This window comes from Vulpes vulpes, chromosome 11 (assembly GCF_048418805.1).
Source record: "Vulpes vulpes isolate BD-2025 chromosome 11, VulVul3, whole genome shotgun sequence".
NCBI classification, from domain to species: Eukaryota; Metazoa; Chordata; class Mammalia; order Carnivora; family Canidae; genus Vulpes; species Vulpes vulpes.
The window spans coordinates 77,086,796-77,107,931 of record NC_132790.1 but is presented as its reverse complement, the minus strand read 5'-3'; the positions used below and the strand labels follow the sequence as shown (position 1 = coordinate 77,107,931).

The window sequence follows — 21,136 nt, the reverse complement described above, 5'->3', positions numbered from 1 at the left end:
ACCACTTATGAATAATAATGCACTCTATGTGTCAGGCACTATATCAAATGTTTTATATGCATGATGTCATTAAAGCAGCCCAGTGAGATCATTAATTCCATTGTCAACATTGGAAAATCAGAGGCTAAAGAACCTGCAAAAGGAGACAAAGCTGGTAAGTGATAGTAAATTGTGGTGAGAGCTCAAATCTGTCAGATGCCAGGACTTAGGCTCTTAATTAACTTTGATGTCATCTGTGATATAATGGTATTGAAGAAGAGCTGGATTAAACATACAGCCCTGAAGCTCTGCAGACTGCTGAGATTTTCTGTTAGAGCAGTGCTGGTTCCCTTGAAACCTAGATTTGGGAGTCTCCTTGGCTTTCCATACGACTTTCATCCTGCCGTCCGTTGGCCATACATATTGTCTTATCAGCCAGAGGTGATTCCCTGTATGGTTCTGCTCAGTTTGAGTTTCTGCTGTGCTGAAACCATAACCAAACACTGTCATGCAGTTTTTTGTTTTTTTTTTTTTTACTCCACCCAACATTTTTAGCTAAAACATTACGTTGACTACTGAACTTTTCTTTTTTTCATTAAACAGGATGGAAATATTTTGTAATGAGACATTATTGGACCTTGAGAGTATGACCTAAGCAGATTCACTGGTTGCTATAGGATCATTTGCAATCATAAACTTGTAATTAAAAGAAGTAAAGTCTATTGAAAGCACCATGAGGCTTTGAGCGAGGCTCTTCCTTGGCACAATGTGGGCTTCTGTGTCAAGAACATACCTGTCAGGGGATCCTGGGTGGCCCAGCGGTTTAGCGCCTGCCCAGGGCGTGATCCTGGAGTCCCGGGATTGAGTCCCGGGATCGAGTCCTGCATCCAGCTTGGAGCCTGCTTCCCTCTGCCTGTGTCTCTGCCTCTCTCTCTCTGTGTCTCTCATGAATAAATAAATAAAATCTTAAAAAACAAACAAAAAAGAACATACCTGTCAGATATGTTCAGCATGGCAGTGTTTCTGGTGATAGCAAAAATGACCTGCTGGTGGAAGCAGCTGGTTTCACAGCTCAGGTGATTATCCTGAACCATCCAGGCCAAGTCAGTGCTGGATATGCACTTGGGCTGGATTGTCAAACAGCTCACATTGCTTTCAAGTTTGCTGAGCTGAAGGAGAAGCTAGTTCTGGAAAAAAGCTGGAAGATGGTCCCAAGTTCTTGAAGTCTGGTGATGCTATCATTGTTGATATGGTTCCTGGCCAGCCTGTATGTGTTGAGAGATTGTCTGATGACTCCTCTGAGCCATTTTGCTATTCATGCCATGAGACAGATAGTTCCTGTGCGTGTCATTCAAAGCAGTGGACGAGAAGGCAGCTGGAGCTGGCAAGGTCACCACGTCTGCCCAGAAAGCTCAGAAGGCTAAATTAATATTATTCCCAATATCTGCCACCCCAGTCTTACTTAGTGGTGGAAGAGTGGCCTCAGAACTGTTTGTGTCAATTGGCCCTTTAAGTTTAATAGTAAGAAGACTGATTAATGATAATGCATCATAAAACCCCCAGAAGGAAAGGAGAATGTTTTGTGGACCATTTGTGTGTGTGTGTGTGTGTGTATGTGTGGCAGTTTTAAGTTATTTTTAAAATTAATACTTTTTAATGGAAACGACTTGATCAAAAATCTGTCACAAAATTTTGAGACCCATTAAAACAAAAGTTTAATGAGAAAAAAATTTAATAAAATGTTAAAACTGCTGATCTGGAAAATAATAGTGGCCAAAATTCTCAGCATGTGATCGAATTTAGAACTTATAATTCTGAATAGAAACTGTTTTGTGAATGCTGTTGTGTATCAGGCTGATGAGAGTTATTGACAGTATCAAACCACTGCCCCTCTACCTGGCAGGGAGTAGAGGGCAGGGGTTAATGGGATTGCCTTGATTTTTAGTAACACTCTTGCTTGCCAGGCACTTGCACAGACATTTATTTGTTCCTCTCAGTGCTCGCTTCGGCAGCACATATACTAAATATTTGTTCCTCTCAGCAATCCAGTGAAGTGGTATTGGCATTCGAACTTTAAAATTTTAACAGATGACTGGCCCAAGATAAAACAGCAGGAAGGAATCAGACCTGAGCCCAGTTCATCTGATTTCACGTCAAGCACAATTTCAGGTCAAGCACTCCATAACTTGTGTACCACTAGGGTTCCCTTACTAAATGCCAAATGCTGGGACTTCTTCAGTGACACTTAGGTTCTGAATTAACAGGTGCCATGATAGTTCTGCAAATTTACCCTCTTTCAGTGTTTGAATGCTCTTGGAGGCATTCTTGGTTCTCTCTCTTTTTTTTTTAACTACTCTCACATCTCATCCAATCTGTTCATCTACTTTTGCCATCTCATAGCTTTATCCTGCTTTCATGTTAGATTGGAGCCTTCTAAATAGGAACTCTTGCCCTTCTGTGATCCATTCTTAACGTAGTAGCTTGAGTGGTCCTTTGATGTAAATGTAAATTAGGTCATTCGGTCCAGTGTAAATTAGATCATTTAATGTAAACCTTTCCTGGCTTATTGACACCCTTCAGTTGCTTCCTGTTGCCGTTAGAGTAAAGGCCATACTCTTTCAGAGGTCTGATGTGATCTGCACTGCTGGGCTAATCTCTTGTCACTGTCTCCTAGCTCCTACTCTCTAGTCCTACTGGCTGTGGCTCTTGTAATGCAGTAGGTTTGCTTCTGTGATTGGGCCTCTGCCTGATGGCTCTGCGCTTACTGTTCGCTTGGCCACCTCTTCCTTATCCTTCAGGTCTTAGCTCAGATGTCTATTGAGAGAGACCTTTCCCGATATTCCCCCACTCATTTATTTTATCATACTCCCTGTAATCTATATTTGCCTCACTAATTATCTGCTTACTGTCGTTGACTGGACACACTGTAGTAAAAGTTTCATGATGACAAGGGCTTTGTGTTTGGTTCTTTATTGTGTCTCCACCGCCTAAAATAGTGCCTGGCATCCCAACAATTCTTAAATTGAATGTACCTATTGAATAGAAATCAGTATTTTAAATACTAAACCATTTTAAATCTTAAATTTTTCTGTCACCTGAAGTAATCTTTTTTTTACTGCTTAAGTGGATACGATTTTTTATTTATCACAGAAATAGAGTTAATTTTTTTGAAGTTAGGCCTGTGAGGATAGACACACTGATGGAATATTCTTTCTTGTATCATTTTAGAAAATTCTTAGCATATGTTTATTATCTATAGCTAATTAAATATTTACATTGAATATATGAAACCATTGGATGTATTTCAAAAAAATGGGTAGTTTTTTTGTTTTTATTTTTAATACCTTATTGCTTTGGAAGGTCCTTTGAACACGATTTGATAAAAATACCCTTTATTTACCAGTAGATGGCACTCTTGGTCACAGTTACTGGCATTCAAAAACCAGATTTTAGAATTTTAAAGAGAACAGTTTTTAAAAAGTAACATTTCTTTCTTTTTAAAGAGCTTTTATTCATTTATTTGAGAGAGACAGTGCAGTGAGAGGGGCAGAGGGAAAAGCAGAGTCCCTGCTGAGCAGGAAGCCCAACACTGGGCTGGATCCCAGGACCCCAGGATCATGACCTGAGCCAAAGGCAGATGCTTAACCAACTGAGCCACCCAACACTTCTTTATTTTCAGATTTTGTTGAGCAGTAGACCCTTTAAACAGCATAATCACCAAGAGGTGTATTTTATTTGAGGACAATTTTTTTTAGCAATGGTTGTCTAAAACATTGAGCAGAGAACAGTGTTACCACATTAGTTATATATCAGTTCCATTTTATCAGGGAAGTGACATGTGACTATCATTCTAGCCATTAGTCTGGTCTTTCATGAGGTGGATATCCTAAGGAGCAAGAGTTAAAGATAGGCCGAGGCAGCTTTAAAAAAGGGAAGCAGGAAGAGAAACAGAAGAGCTAAGTGGAAACACGAGGAGGAAGAATTGATGGGAAGGAGGGAGTGGAGAGTAGACTTGCTGTGAGATGATGCTTCCTGATTATAATGAGCCTTTCCTTTTGCAGCTGAGAATGCCTTTCCACAGTTTCTCAGAACATGATTCTTACATGTCATCTCTGCCATTGCAGGAACTTTGTGAGAATTTCAGTATATGGAAGCACTGCCCTTGTTCCAACTGGTGTTACTCTTATTCCAGGACCAAAGTATTACATGTCAATCAGTCAGCCAGCCACATACTTAATGACTCCTAAAAATTTCATGGACTTCTAAAGTAAGTTTCACCTTCCTTCTTTCAACAGTGAACGCACCATTTTTGGTATAGCACGTTCAAAGGAGAGAAATTACATTTAGTAGTCTTACATGAGGTGAAAGGCCTTATGCTTTTTTCATTTACTAGAAAGAAAGATGGTGAGTAGCATGTTTACTGACAGTGATGCTACAATATACTAGGAAGTAGATCTTTTATCTAAAGGAAGTAGCAAGTAGATCTTTTATCTAAAGACTACTTAGCAGCACTTCTTGATATGACTTGGTTATAACTGACTTTTATCATCACTTGATTATTTACTTTTGTTTTCTCTATGTCTTCTAAAATGTAAGCTCCCCAAGAAGATCTTTGTTTTATGTCTGTGTCCCCAATGTCTACCACATAATAATAGACTCTTAATAAATATGTCAGATAAAGGACTAAATTAACAAAGATGAAGTAGGAATGGAAGCACACACAGCTTGAATTTTTCTAACACTAAATTTATTGCAATTAGTTTGTATAGTACCTTCCAGAGAGCTCAGAAAAAAGGGTGTGTATGTACATTTTCATTTATTCTCTAAGATAAGATAGGACAGCTATATATGACAATATAGTCTGTTAAACATAACCATCTGAGACAAAGAAACATTCAAAAATTGGCAGAGGATAACAGAATGGTAGGAACCAAAAAAATATGTCATTTGACTCACAATCAGTGCTTTTTTTGATAAGCCTATAGGTTTTAGAATTTAAATATTGGGTAATCTTTCTGGTTTTATTTTTAACATTTTATTGAACTACAACATAAACAAGTACATAAATCCTTGGAGGGTAGCTTAATTAATACTTTTAAGACTTAATTTTTAGAGCATTTCTAAGTTTATATCAAAATTGAGGGGTAAGTAGAGATTTTCCATGTATTCCCTGTCTGCACACTTGTATAGCTTTCCCTGTTGTCAGTATCCCCCAGCAGAGTGGTACATTCGTTACACTTGATGAACCTGCACTGACATCATAATCACCCAGAATCTGTACTTTAGGCTCACTCTTGGTATTGCATGTTCTGTGGATTAAGACAAATGCATAATTACATGTATCTATCACTATCACATCACCATGGTATCAGGGTATCTTTAGTATCCTAAAAATCTTCTGTGGTTTGATGAATTTTTACAAAGTGAAAATAACCACACAATCAGTATTCGGATTAAGAAACAGCATTGTCACTATTACCTCCCTAAGGTTAACTGTTAACTTGATTTCTAACTTGATAGGTTAATTTAGTCTGTTTTTGTACTTTCTATGACTGGACTCATAAGATATATGCTTTTTTGAGTCTGGCTTTCACTCTATTCATGCAGTGTGCTATTCATGATACCTGTGTTACCACAGGCGGTCTGTTTATTCTCATTGCCATGACCCTTAGAAAATTTGCTGTTTGCAGTTTATCTAGCAAGAAATACTAAAGACGTGGTGCTTTTTTGGCTGGAATGCTATTATTAGGCAGTTTTAAAATCCTCTCTCCTTTTCTATAATAGTGTAAGATTAGTCCCATGAGCTTGGTTAGTGATTTTGGAAACTAAGAGAAAGCATGAATATTTGATGGCACCACTAATTACATAAGTATGTACTGTGGAGATCAGTTGAATCAGCTCCAAGTAGTGTCAGAAATTTCATTAGGGTGGAGCTAGGCTTTAACATTGCTTTGCTGTTTTGTTAGGTCAACTCATAACAGTACCAGCAAAATTCCAGAGTCTTCATTGGCCCCTAAAATAGCCTACTATTTCCCTACTTTTTCTTAAAATATTTTAACTTCCAAGTTTTCTGTTTGCCCAGGAGGCACCATGGCCTGTGCTGCTGTCATGATTCCTGGGTTGTTACGAAGCTCTGTTGGAACCATCTATACTCCAGCTACTTCCCTGAGACTGACGTCCAGTACTTTGCGTCACCTTACTCTTACAAGGTGAGTTTCTGGCTCTTGGTGTCTTTTGAGGTGATTCAAAGACATGATCTGCTGATGGTCAAGGGAGGTGTATCAGAGCGTCTTGCTTAAACATTCATGCCATCCGTAGACGGTTAAACTTTACTTGGAAATGCCAGTTTTCATGACAGCTTTCTAGGGTCCGTAATGTTCTAGTGTGTTTTGTATACTCATGATATTACAGGGGAAATGAATTATATTTGTGGGGATAATACTTAATAATCTAATTTTACTTTCTATTAAAGCGTAATGAAATCCAAAAGGAAAACTGATCACTTGGAGAGAACTGCAAGTGTCGTTCGTCGGGAGGTTTGTATCTTTGGGCCGTGGCAAGTTTTTCTAGGCTGAACAGTGCACACAGTTATGACTGGTTCACGGAGAAGACTTTAGATGAGGCCAATCCCTTTGAAGGACAGTCGAGAAAGTTTGTCATTTTTTTGCTCACAACTTTTCTGATAGGACATATGACAACTGATTTGAAAAGATGACAGTGAAATAATCAAAATTCTGCTTTAAAACTTAGAATAAGTGGATTAATTTTTGATGAAGGGAGTATAGCAGCAATTGAAGGACCTATCTTCACACGTGTAATGTTTAGGGTTATATTTTAGGGATAGAACTTTTATAGCCTATGTTTTATGAGTAGTTTACCTTTTTCTTTCTATTTTTTGTTTGCTTGTTTCTTTTGGCATCATGTCTCAAAGTCCTTGTTCTTATCCCTACTTTAGAACAACTTCTTATTTCATCAAAGGAGAAAGCACTAACATCTGAGAGAGGAAGGTGGATGAGCTCTTGTTACCTTTCCTATGTGCAGATTTTTTCCCTACTGTATTCAGATCTAGAAAGCTAATCTACCACCTGAAGGGGTGTCAAGGGCTGGGAAATAAAGGATTCTCACCCTTTACCTCACTGAGTAATCCCATTTTTTAAAAAAAACATAAAATGGATATTGGATTTTACTTTTTGTGCTTTCTTCCCATTTTTAGATATATTTAGCTTAGTGTTGTGCATTCAAACTAACAGTAAGAAAACTATTATATACTTCTATAACCATGGTCAGAAAGTGCATCATTGCAGGAATTTAATTTTTAATATTAATAGTAAGGTAGACTTTAATGTAAAAGACTATTGTTTAGGCCCCACTTTCCAAACTTTTTTTTTTTTTTCTAAGATTTTTCTTTCTTTATTTGAAAGAGAGAGTGTGTGCACAAGCAGTGGGGAGGGGCAGAGGGAGAGGGAGAAGCAGACTGAACAGCTGAACACGGAGCCTGATGCGGGGCTTAATCCCAGCACCCTAAGCTGGAAGCAGACACTTAACCAACTGAGCCACCCAGGATCATAGCCCCTCAAGCTAATTCTAAAGAAAATTGCTTTGAGACCACGGGTAGTGTGTTTGTGTATTCAGTCGTAGGCCAATATTTTTTTGAGATGTCTGTGTAAAATTAGCATAGCAGATTTATGGATATTTGGGAAAATACACTTTTCCTACTGATAAATCTGAAACCCCCCCTTTTTTTTTCTTTTTTTTGATTTGCTCAGCATACAAAAATAAAAGTGTTCATTCTATAAATGTGTGATTTGTTAGGATTTCTTTTTAAAAAGTGAAATCTTGTCAGTTTTGAAGCAAAAGCAGTTTATTTAACAAGCTTGGACTATACTCTTTCTGTTGTATTTTGAGGTAGGTAGAATTAGAACAGGGTTTGGTATACTTTCTGTAAAGGGCAGGATAGTAAGTATTTTAGGCTTCATGTCATGGTCCGTGTTGTCATGGTTAACAGCTACAAAATTCTGCCTTTGTAGTGTGAAATAGTCATACTCAACCCATAAACAAATCTGAGCCGCTATGTTCCAATAAAAAACATTATTTACCAAAATACCCACATTTGGCCTGTGGAACATAGGTTGCCATCCCTGAATTAGGGTAGCATTTCAGAATTTTACAGGACAAAATTATTGAGATTGTTGGGGGTTATTTTGAGTGAAGTTTTGTTTTTTGTTTTTTTGTTTAAGATTTTATTTGAGAAGGAGAGAGTACACATGGGGGAAGGGTCAGAGAGAGAAGTGGACTCCTTCCTGAGCAGGTAGCTGGATGCCAGGACCCTGGGATCATGACCTGAACTGAAGGCAGACGCTTAATCAGCTGAGCCACTCAGGCGCCCCTGAGTGAAGTTTTAAGAAAACCGCACAGGAAGTTAATGTAAGCTCTAATAGTGTGATTGCAAAGTTAAGAATTTTAATGCCCAGGCAGCCCGGGTGGCTCAGTGGTTTAGCGCCGCCTTCAGCCCAGGGTATGATCCTGGAGACCTGGATGGAGTCCCTTGTTGGGCTCCCTGATGGAACCTGCTTCTCCCTCTGCCTGTGTCTCTGCCTCTCTCTCTCTGTGTGTGTCTCTTGTGAATAAATAAAATCTTAAAAAAAAAAAAAAAAAAGAATTTTAATGACCAGAAGTCAGAAAATGCAACCATGGTATGACTTTGGTAGAAGAATTTTCCAATTGCAATTCCTTTTCTCTTTGCTTCTGATTTCCTCTCCTCTCCCTGACAGAATGGGAGCTAGAAGCTGGGAGGAATTGGATAAAGCTAGATGGTATCTGGGCTACAGCTTCAGTGGGTATAAGGTCAGCAGGGGCTCACCTCAATTCCTCCAGAGGATGGCTCCTAGCCATAGAGCAGGAGTCAGGCCTTGGACTTGCCAAAATGAACATCAGCTCAGCTTGGGCTGTAGTAGAACTGTATCACCGTCTCATGCCACTCTTGCCTTTTATTTGTTTTGCAAGTATACTTTACAGAAAGGACTCCTAGCATGTCACTTGCTCTTTAGTTCAAGTCTATAAGGTAGCTTCGGAACAGGATGGTATTTGCATTTTATGAAAGAGGAAGCAGAACCTAGGAGATAAGCTACTGGCTCTCCCTGGACCAGAGGGAAGCTCCAGCCTAGTCTCTGACTCCTAGGCCAAAGGAACCCGCTGCCCCTCCTGGAGTGGGTAAAGAATAGAGCACTCACCCACCCAGAAATGTTTTTTCCTAGTTAGGTCTTCAGTTCCCTCTGAAGAATTTATTGAATAACCACATTTTGATGTTAATGCTCTTTCTTATCTAGAGCTGTAAATGTAACCAGCCTGAGGTCATGCTGATGATGCAGGAAGCTGAGGTCTGAATTGGATGACATTTGACTTCTTTGTTCAAATTAATTCACATTTTTTTTCTTAAGGATCAAAGAATAAGCAGTTCCGGTAACCTTAGAAATGTCAAGGAGATAAATCAGATTATGTAATGCTGTAAGGATTGTTGAAGCAAGACTGAGATTTCACTGGGGGAAGTCACTCCATGCTTGGCCTCTAGAAGGCTGACCCATTGAGCAAAATGGACTCCCTCCTTCAATTTGATGGGAGAGTTTGGTAAGGAAAGAATTTTTAAAATAATTAATTCTTATGCATTTATTTGGAAATATGCCAGACACTAGGCTAGGTTTTAGGGTTGTAGCATTGAGCATGATACATGAAGTACTTGACCTCAGATTCTGATCAGAAGAGACCGATTTGATACACCTAATTCATTGTGGGAAAAAAAAATCACTAATCATTTTTCAGTTGTACTAGTTTGCTTCTTTTAGAAGCCTAAGCCTTACCCAAAAATGCCTTATGTGTATCACTGCCTTTTTGTTGACAACGCACTCGATTATATCAAGTTGCTACTTGATTCTCAAAACCATCCCCAGAGTAAGATAAAGGGATCCTCACCCCGTTTCACGGATGAGGAAATTGAGACTTCAGAAATTTAGATGTGGTGACCCTGCTTCCTGATTTTCCCAGGCTAGCATCCTGTTTCACTTTCACCGGTACCCTGTTTTGGATGAAAATTACACTGTGGGCCTACATTTAAAAGACTTGGTTAGTAAGTGGGGGGGGGGGGGGGGGGGGGGGGTTGGGGCCTTAGCCCTTGAACTCAGATCTTTGATATCAAATTGGTTTTTCTTTCTATGCAAGTTTAATTGAGCAACACAATAGGAGATAAATTTCACAGATCTTCATCTCTGTTATAAATCAAAACTTAAGTGTTACTGAATATAAGGAAGGAGATAGTTGTGGGTGGCACAGTAGTTAGTTAATAAAGTCAAACGGCGGGCAGCCCCGGTGGCTCAGCGATTTAGCGCCGCCTTCAGCCCAGGGCGTGATCCTGGAGACCCAGAATCGAGTCCCACGTCAGGCTCCTTGCATGGAGCCTGCTTCTCTCTCTGCCTGTGTCTGCCTCTCTCTCTCTCTCTCTCTCTGTCTGTCATGAATAAATAAATAAAATCTTTTTTTAAAAAAGTCATTTAAAAAAATAATAAAGTCAAATGGCTGGGCTGCTCCTGGGATAGAGACATCTGGAGAGCCTATGTTTTCTGTGCTGACTGTCGAATACTGATAGTGTGCTTGATTTGTGGTTTTGTGGAGGCTTGGGTTTGAGTGGGATGGGCTGCTTAGCTGGAGATCTGGACCATATCCTGGGTTTAACTCTTAAAGTTCTCTGCTAGTCATCACCTACACATTCTTGGAAGATTGTATGCTGCAGTGGGCTTCTTCATCTCTGAGGGAATAGGGACAGGCATCTCTTTGATATGGATTGTTTCTAACAATTGGACGCCTAATTTGCTGTGCTTATCAGAATCTGATAGCCTTTTAGAGATTATGTAGCCTTGGATGTGCAGTAGTTGGCATTTCAGCCTCCGCACTGTCAGCTCTGACAGCAGAACATAGTGGGGAAGATGTCAGGCATCCACCCCTGGGAGCTGTGTGGCTTGTAGAGGGCCTGGGCCCAGTCTTCTGGTGAGACTCCCAGGGAGGTGTAGTCTGATGGCCCCAGCAACCAGCCCGTGGCTCCTCAGGATGCACAACTCACACTGCTATGGATGGAAGCCTGCAAAGAATGAAGCTCCTTGGTGGAAGGTTTGGCTTGGTAGTGTTGTAGCCACAATATCCAGCAGTGCCGATGTCATGTGGGCAGTCAATACATGTTTACTGAGTAGAATAAGCAAGTATTAATCCCACCTCTGTGGCTGATTAAGTGTACTGCCTTAATCCCACCTGTACTGCCTTGAATGAGTGACTTTAAAGTAGGAATGGTGATGACATCCATCTCAAGAGATGAGGTGACAATGTGAGTGTACTAGATGGCTCTGTACAGGTAGGGGGTTGAAAAATGAGGACTTGCTTATATTACCTTCTAGCTATGCCCAGAACTTGTTAATGTCTAAAATGTATAGTGTCTATGCTTTTCACTGACACATTTTTGTTCAATAAATTAAGTCATCTTAAAGACAAGGAAGGCTCCTCTCTGTTTTTCCCCCAGGGGATCCAATCAGGTGAAATAGATTTTATTTTCGATCCAGCAGACCTGTTTTCGGAACCTACTGTGTATGCAGCCGTGTTCTAAGTGCAAGAAGGAGAACAGTGCATGAGGCAGGTAAGGCTCCCACTTATGTGGAGCTTCATTCTGGTGCAGATAAACCAGAGAGTGTCAGACATGATATGTCCTTGAAGACAGGGTAATGGTGTCTTTAGAGGCATGAATGGCTGGGAGTGGGGTGCTGTTTTAAATTGGTGTGTAAAGATTGGAGCCAAGATGAGGAAAAGAGTCAGCCATGTGCACAGCCTTTCTGGCAGAGGAACAGACAGGAACCAAGACTTTGAGGCAGGAATGAGCTTGGTGTGTTCAGAGGAAGGTGGTAGGATGAGAGGTAGGCAGGGCCCAGGTTGTATAAGCTATTGTGGGCTGTATAAGGATTTGTGATTTTATTCTAAGGGGGATGAAAGGTTTTAAGCAGGAAAATGACATATGATTTATGTTTTTTTTTTTTTTTCTGATTTTTTTTCTTTCTTTTTTTTTTTTTTTTTATGTTTTAAATGGGTCATCTATCTGCTTGGTAGGACACCAGACTTTTGTTGTGCTTTGACACCAGCTAGAGGCTATGGACACAGTCCCAGGAGATGTGATGGTGGCTTAGAATAGGATGGTAGTGGTGGGGATGGGGGACAGTGGGTGGAACTAAGACACAGAAAGGGCTGATAGGATTCACGGATTGTGGTGGAAGGGCTGTAGTGTATACAGTAAAGAGGAGAAGACACCAAGAGATTTGGGATTTGAATAATCTGAGCAGATAATAACAGTGGCATATATTTGCTAAAATGGAGATGAACAAGATGGAGGAGAAGAAATAAAGTGCTTGATTTTGTAATCTAGGGTTGGAGGGCAGAATGTGGGGAGAGTGATAGATGAAACAAGATTAGCTTTGAGTTTCATCAGCTCATATCAGCCTTTGAATCTGGGTTATGGATACAGTGGAGATTCATTATACTATTTCTCTTACTTTTGTATATGTTTAAATTTCCCATAATAATAAAAAGAAAGAAACTTGGAGAGATAAAAGAGTTTTGGGTTGGATGTTTAGTTTGAAATGGAAATTCAGATCAGCGGTAGGATAGTTTGGAATTCACTGCTGGAAATAAAAGGTTTTAGCCATGTAGAGAGTAGGGGAAGAGGGCCCATGAATCAGCCCTGGGGTGTGTCAACATTTAGAGGTGAAGCAGAAGAGGAGGAACTAGCAAGGCCAGAGGGAAATCAGCAGGGTGTTGGTGAAGCAAAGAGAAAGTGTTTCAAGGGAGGAGTGGCCAACTGTGTTGACCTCTATGCGGAGAGACATCACCGGATGGAGCAAAATGAGTGGTGGGTGGCCCAATTGCTGAGAGTCAAAGCCTGACTAGACTGTGTTGGAGAGAAAATGGGAGATAAAGTGGAGCCAGAGCCATATAGAACTTTCGAGAATGTTTTATGTGAATGGGAGCAGAGAAATGGCCAGATTAAGGGAGAGGCTTGTTTTGTTTGTCTTTTGAGAAGCAGCAAAGCACGGTGGCCAGGTGCCTGGATTCGAATCTCTGCTTTCCACTTACTAGCCTCGGGACCTCAGTTTTTTAATATATAAAATGGGAATGAGGGGCACCTGGGTGAAGCAGTTGTTAAGCATCTAACTCTTGGTTTTGCCTTGGATCATGATCTTGGGGTCCTGAGATCGAGCCCTGCGTTGGGCTTCAATCTGGGCGAGGAGTCTGCTCGAGATTTCTCCCTGTCCCTCTGCCCCTCCCGCTTGTGTTCACTTTCTCTTGGAAATAAGTTTTCCAGAAAAGGTGGGGGGGGGGGGGGTGATAATGCCTGCTTTCCGGGGTTACTGCAAATAATGAATGAATTAGTGTATGTGAAGTGCCTGGCACATGGGGAGTTATACATAGGTGTTTGCAGCTGGCATAATGTGGAGTTGGAAGATCCAAGTGTAGGTGTCTCATGGAGAAGGGATTAAAGGGGCGGTGTGTGAAAGAGGGTCCTGCTGGAGAAAGCAGAGAGGAAACAGCCCAAGTGGACAGGTTAGCCCTCAGTAGGAGCAAGGAGAGTCCATTGGTCATGCCAGGACTTGGTGTTGACAAGCAGAAGCTACTTACATAGTTTGTCCAGTTGACAAAATTTTGTGGTCTTGTCGGTAAATCAATTCAGTAAAACCAGTTTCTTGTAGTCAGATTCCTACTCAGCAGATTGGTTTTCTGCCACAATTTAAATTATGTCTCTGGGCTTTGATCTCCTTATGTGTAAAATGATGTACTATTTTGGATAATGACTGAATTTTCCTTTGACTCTGAAATTCTCTGTACCCTAAAGGTATTTTTGTTTAAGGTTATCTCTAATCCTGGCTTTGTTTAAATTTTTAAACAGCAAATGAATGAATGGGAGTGAACAGAGGAAGCCAACCAGGTTTCCCAAAGAAAGACCTATTTCCTGCACAGAGACTTTTGAGCAACAGTAACAACAAAATATCCTACACAAAACCAGTTTTTAAAATCAGTATGATGGAATTTCCTTTTAGATGCTGACTCCATCAAACCATTAAAAATGTGTGCTAGTAAAAGTTGGCAAATGTATTGTTATTTTATTGAACAGTAGAAGAGTCTAAATGTTATTTTATGGAAAACTTCATTTCCTGCCATGTGTTTTAACTTAGGACGTGGCTAGTTGAGGTTTCAGTTGTGAAATCTTTTGATCCATTAAACATGAGAACAAGTACAAATGTTAAAACATATAGTTTGTCCATCATGTTTTGCTTACTCATAAAAGATAGAATGGCATATAACAAGGGCCATGATTAAAGATCTTAATTATATGAAACTAGCTCCAGAACAAAATAAAGATATGGCCTTCAAAAAGATTTTGCTAATGTCTTTAATCCACATGACTAGAAATCTTTAATGTATTGTGTGGTTTGGCATTAATTGAATAAAATAAAGTGTTAATAGGAGGCGTGTCTTTAAAAATCATGAGTCATGCAACATACTTTGTGTGACCAGTCATAGCGGTCTTGCCCAGATTATTAGGACAAATAGCAACAGGTATATTACTATTTGTATTAATAGCAATATGTGTAAAGCATCTGGGAACATTTTTGTTCATAGAGACTATCTAAATGAAATGACTTTTTAATAGAAAGTTTAACTTTATTGAATTTTATATTTGAACATTAGCAAATGATTGCTGATTTCATTTTATATAGTGTAGCATTTGATTGTGAAGCATGCTCACCTTCCAGCTGAAATTCTGTGCCCGTCTCCCCAGGCTACCCCTCAGTGATTATGAATGTTGGCTTCCCTGCCACCAGGTGACTCTTGAGGATGTTTTTAAAGCTTATACATATCTAGTTTTATCAATGAATATGACAAACGCCAGTTAAACCATTATAAATAAAATAGTCTAGCTTTTGGCTATGTTTTTACAGATTATTATGTTGACAGAAAATAATGAGTGTTTATAAAATAAACTTTTCTTGGTAAATCTAAAATGAGAGTAATAATGTAACAGAGAGTCGTCTGATGAATCTTATTGTTTTTGTAATAAGATATTTAAAATAGAGTGTTCTACTGAAGAAATCCCTGCCTTCCCTTACCTCTCCCATGGTTTTAAACATGAATCTAGATTTTCTGTAGTGCTTCCTCCTACCCCTCCTTTTCTTTTTAAACAACAAAAGTCTCCTGAACTTCTACTAATTTTTGTTCAGGAAACTAATTGTAAGTGACTTGAAGTTAGCGTTTTCATTCATTCTGTGGATATTTACTGAATCTTAAACTATGTGTTGAGCTCTGTACTTGATCTAGAGAGATGTAGATTCTATCTTTGACCTTAAGAGGTTTGTGATCTTGTGTGGTGGAAGGGAGACGTTCATGAATATTTATAGTTACATTCACATGCACTAAGTATGCTCAGAAGATGGGAACATTTTATTGGTAGAGTTGAGAGGATGGGGAGAAGCAGGAAAACCTCAGGCAGGATTTAGTCTTTGAGCAGGGCCTGGAAAGGTGGGCAGGAGGTCCACTGACAGGGCTGAGAGCACAGTGGAAGCTGAATGATCTAGGCAGTTTTGGGAGGCAGGTCAATGTCAGGTGCCTTTGAGAACCAGCAGATTGTCCAGTTTGGTTGGTAAACCACTAGCATAGTGATACAAGAGAGGTCAAGCTACAAAGGCCTTTTAGCTTTTTTTTTTTTTTTTTTTTGAGTTGAGTTGAGTGTTAGCCCCTGGAGGTTTTTGAGCTGGAAAGTAAATCAGTGAGGTCAGAATACTAGCAGTATTTACCTGTTGGCTGCTTTGAGAGAGGCAAGGAGGCTAAGGCAGTGTTCAAGTGAGAAGAAATTCTTGGCTCACGATGTTAATGGGTGAGCACAAGGAGGAAGAAACATAAGCTGAATTTGTGGAACTTGTTCGTATTAGGGACAGGATAGGATGCCTGGAAAAGAGGCAAAGTGTGTGTGTGTGTGTGTGTGTGTGCGCGCGCACACACGTGTACCAGTTGAAAGTGGATTTGACTCTTGAGTCCAAGATGAGTTCTGAATTGAACTCCTGGTGATGGAAAGCTGCTGGTTCTGTGGGGCCCCCTGTGGGCAGGAGCAGCCTTCTCCATTTCTGCGTCTCCAGTGCCGGGCAGCCCATGCTCAAGGAATGTTTGTGGAGGGGCTGAATATGGTAGATTTGGTTGGACACGTAAATGAGCTTACCATTGGGATGGGGCTATCCAGTGATTAAGAGCCAAGCACACTTAGATTTGAATCCTAACTCAGCCATTCCTGAGTGATCTTGAGTTACTAAACCTTTCAGTTTCCTCATGTGCAGAGTAGAGGATAATGCCACCATCTGTTGGGCTATAATGTGATTATTCATATTAACTGCATGAATTGGTGTATGCGAGACACTTAAGCCTTCACCTGGAATATATCTGTGATAAATGTTCCTCAGACATTGGCTGTTGTTACTCACAGGGGAGTGCAGATGTGAGCCTGATTGCCAAGAAAAGTAAGGAGGGTTTGGGCTGGGGCTTAGTTGCTTTGGGAATGCCTTTGGGAATGCTGGGGAGCCTTGACCTCTGGGGAGCCTTGGCCTAGAGGCGGAAGAGGGAGTGGGAAGGGAGGCAGTTTACAGAAAGTGCCCACTGAGGAAGTATGAGGAGAAAGGGTAAAGATGTGGGAACCAGGTTGGAGAGGCAGGAGGGGACCCCAAGAGTTCCGTGACATCAGTTATCCCAAGCAAGGAGAATGTTTCAAGATGGACGGGAAGTAAAAAGTATCAAACTCAGAGAGCTCTGGGAGGGGAAGAACTGAGCCTGGACATTGGAGTTCAGTTGTTGCCTCCTCCAAGTTGTTGACAGAGAGCAGAAGCCAAGTCACCTGTGTTTACCTAGAGTGTCAAGGACAAAGGAGGTTCTGTCAGATAAGGAAGTTATCAGTGGAGGTGGAGATTAAAGGTAAGATTTCTGAAATAGCTTCAAGACAGTATGGCTTTTAAGTTTGTTCTAGCAAATAGGGTGTGGTGCGAAGACCACTGTACTTTATAGGTCCTTGTTGTCTGTGAGAATCGGCCCCCTGAGGGTGTGCAGTGCTCAGTCTGTGAGGGCCTTCATGGCAGCACTGCTGTGGTTCTGCATATGTAATGATATATGAATAAAGTATAATGTGTAATGTAATAAATATTAATAAGCTGCAATTAGAATGAATGCAGTTAAGATACATTATAACTGACACTTAATGAGTACTTACTATGAGCCAACAGCATTCTAAGTGCTTTGCACGTATATGTCCCCAGCAGCTCTGGGGTACAGGTGTTGTTGATCTTATTTTATAGCGGAGGGGGGACTAAGTAATGTGCCCAGAGGCCCACAGCTGCTAAGTCAGTGCTGGGGCCAGAATTACATGCCAGGCATTGTGGTTACAGAGCCTGTGCTGTTGGCAGCCACACTGTGCTGCTGCTTTCTATTTTGTTGCTGAATTGTTTAGGACCGGCACATGGCATTAGGTACCATGTCTGATAAGCAGGAGAACCCTGAAGGAGGAGTCCACTGGAGCTGGGTGAAGCACTGGTTCGGAGAGGGAGGGCAAGACTAGAATTAGAGGTGCAGGAAGAGGGTCAGTGCAGACCAGCCCACTGGCTCTTAGGGAGAGGAAAAAGAGTCCTGGTAAAAATCCAGAGGAAGAGAGGTAAGGGATTTTATGGGAGCAACAGAAAGGTAAGGCATTTTCAGAGATGTTTTGAAGTTGGTGAGGGAGACCACCATCCATCTGGAGAATTGTGCAGTGGGTTTTTAAGAATTGTCTCCCACTGATAGTTCGATTAGACCTAGTCCTGTTGGAGAAAGGGGCTGAAGGAGCCAGCTTTAGGGTGTGAGGTGCATTGATCTTGACAGCTTTCCAACACACTCTTCAGTGGAGCCGTGAACCTAACTAACACCATCCATGGAGAATGATTGTATTTTGGTCACCTGCTATTGCTTTGATTTGCTTCCAGAAGTGGAATTGAATGGCAATAGGAGGTTGAGGAAAGAGTCATACTGTCTTTTTTCCCGTTGTGAAAATATCCCAGATTTCAGGAGGAAGAAAAGCCCAAAAGTAGAAGAAACAAAAAATGAAGGAAGTAGAGGCATTTTGAATTTGAGGGATGCTGAGCGGTGAATGACACTGAGGAGTGCCTAGATCACACCTTAGGATTTTCTAGAAACCAGATATGTTGTTTAGAATAGTGCTTCTCAAGCTATCTGTAACGAAGAGCTGTTTTTGATACTGTTCAAAGGTTGTGGACTGTTTGTATTTTGTCAAATATAATCAGTGAATTAGAAATAATAAATTAAAAAAAAACAAAAACAGGGAATACAAACCCAGTTTATTGTCTATAATTAGATTCAACAGACTCTGAAATTGCTAAAAAAAAAAAAAAAAAAAAAAAAGTTTGTAAATGCTTACTTGTAATTTCTGAAATTAGCTAGTCTTGGACTTGTTGCCAGGCTCAGAACAAACAGAGGCTTGTACCTAACAGCGAGCTTTACTTTAAGTATGTCATACTGACCGAGAATTTAGATGGCAGGCAGGTGGTTCACAGGGCTTCCGTTTCCCCCAGGCTCTTTCCAGATTACCCAGCCTGGTGCATGGAGCATACCACGTGCTCACCAAATGAACACTTATTAAACAGCCTCTTTAAGAGATGATTTTTGTGTGCAGAATAAAATTCAATTAGTATGATAGCCAGTCTCTCAAAAATAAGAGAATTAAATTTGTTCACTTGGTGGTAGGCAGCATTTTAAAGCAGAGTGTACCTTGTTTTGCAGTTTTCAAAAAATCACATCTTTGTAGATTAAAAAAAAAAAAAGCCTTAGTTACCAGGAAGCCAGTTTGTTTCTGATGTGTATACACACTAACCTCAGTCACAGTTCATCTTTTGCTCTAGGTCGTGTCGGCTGCTAAGGTGTGTGGGGCTGCTGATGAGTCACCATCAGTGAAGAGGCTGCACCTGCTTGTTGCTGATAAAGACTTTTCTTTTAAAGCTGGCCAGTGGTAAGTGGCTTCTCTGTTTCCTTAGTGTTGTGATCATGAAGGTGCCATCAAATAGAAGGGCTTATCATTGTTATTATTCTTTTTTTTTTTTTTTAAGATTTTATTTATTTATTCATGAGAGACACAGAGAAAGAGAGAGACAGAGACACAGGCAGAAGGAGAAGCAGGCTCCAAGCAGAGAGCCTGATGTGGGACTCGATCCCAGGTCTCCAGGATCACGTCCTGGCTGAAGGCAGCACTAAACCTTAGCTTAGCCACCTGGGCTGCCCTATCATTGTTATTATTATTTTAAATTTTAAGAGAACTTCAAGGAGACTGCGCAGAGCATGGAGCCCGATACAGGGCTCCATCCCATGACCCCGAGATCACGACCTGGGCCAAAACCAGGAGTTGGATGCCCAACCAACTGAACCACCCGGGTGCCTGTAGAAGGGCTTATTTTTTCTTCTGGAAGGGATTACGTGTCTAGTGTTTCTCCTGAGGAATAGGAATTCTAGCCCATCCCCATTCGGGGGAGTCTTCCTTAGGCATGGAGAATCTGATTCCTTTCCTCGCCTCAGAGCTCACCTTGGTTTTGAGCCCTTGACCTTCTCAGTCATATATGAAAATTGCTGCCTTGAGTTTTGTAGATTGAAACAAAGCTTAGTTCTGAGCCACGGACCTGATAACTGATAATTATGCTCTTCAGAAATGGTTGCTATAATAGAATGCACTGGAATAATCTAATCGGCTTGATTATTTGTGCTGGGGATTGATACATTGTAAAAAATTAGTCTTTATGTCAAATACAGAGTAAACAGCAGTCTGGAAAGAAGAATACCCAGTTATGTCACAGAACTGACCACCCTCTTAACTGAATTCCTGCATCACTTGTCTGAGTTGAGTTTAAATATTTTCCTGAATTTATTATCAGGACCGCCTGATCAGGCCCAGCTTGCACCACACTGATTGTGCCTATTTGACACCAAAGACTAGTCAGCATACGGACAGGCTAACAGCCCAGCTGTCCCACTATTCCTGCGAGTGGCTTCACTGAGTTGCAATTCAAGTTGCATTGTAAATAAAACAGCTTGTATTTCCTTAGGAAAGGTGTGTTTGGGTGTATGTTTCCTTTATTTAAATAAAGCATTCATTTCTAAGTGAATTTCTGGCATGTCAATCTTGGTAGTATTTCTTAGGAGTCACTTGACTAATTTTGGCAGTCCATCTGGAAATGTGGTTTTGTTAGGAGGAGGATGTGTGATAATAGCAAGAGTTAGCAGTCTTGTGTTAATAGTTTGCCTTTGAATTTAGAACTAGAAAACAAGATGCTGATTGCAATAATTTGCGTTTGTGAAGCAATTTACTGCAATCTTTGCACATGTTCAGTGATACATATTAAATGCATTTGGGCTGTTTTAGGGGGGCGGGCAACATTTTTACCCTTCAAAAATAGTTTAGCAGTTATTACATTGAAAAGTGGAAACTTTAATTGTAATGATCTGTCTTTCCGTATTTCCCTTCTGTGGAAGTGTTTGGGTCCTGTGCACAGCATTGTCCCTGTGTCTTCAGCTCTGAATTGCGCCAAGACTCCTGATTAGAGAAAGACCGTGCACTGGTTTATAATGCTGCTTGCTACCTTGGTGTGCCTGCAAGTGTATTAGCACTTGCAAACTGTAGTTACCAGATAAAAATACCATCATTCCCTAGTGATATATATAGAAATAGGGTTCCCCTGTGATCCTCAAGATTAGATTTTCAGGGTTGGTATTATATATCCCATTTCGATGAATGGATTTGGTAATCTCACTGATGTCAGGACTGGTTTTAGAATGCACCTGACAGACTCCTGCTGCAGAGGGCAGACATCAGGGTGGTCATCTCTGGCTATTTAGTATTGACCTTTCCCTGCCAGGTGTCCATCAGCACTCATTCCTGGCATTTGAACCTCCCCTTTTAAAAGATTGCTCCCTTGCCACTGACTTATTGTGTGGCCATAAGTTCTTTTGGAAATTTGACTTCTTGCTTACAGAATAGCTGTTTGTTTAGGTTAGTGATGTCTGCATC

General features: G+C 40.6%; 1 protein-coding gene across 6 annotated transcripts in view; it reads left to right on the top strand.

The window, feature by feature from the left end:
* Positions 1–21,136, top strand: part of OXNAD1 (oxidoreductase NAD binding domain containing 1) — a 37,854-nt gene that overhangs the window by 1,919 nt on the left and 14,799 nt on the right. For 2 of the 6 annotated variants that reach the window (XM_026006444.2, XM_026006443.2), the window contains exons 2-5: positions 4,104–4,246; positions 6,062–6,188; positions 6,452–6,515; positions 18,984–19,090. In XM_026006444.2, coding sequence (XP_025862229.1) covers positions 6,070–6,188; positions 6,452–6,515; positions 18,984–19,090 — 290 coding nt within the window. In that variant the 5' untranslated portion in view covers positions 4,104–4,246; positions 6,062–6,069. Of the gene's footprint in view, positions 1–75; positions 155–4,103; positions 4,247–6,061; positions 6,189–6,451; positions 6,516–11,536; positions 11,651–18,983; positions 19,091–21,136 lie in introns of all 6 variants that reach the window. The other 4 variants (XM_072726796.1, XM_072726797.1, XM_026006446.2 and 1 more) reach the window with 4 other exon arrangements.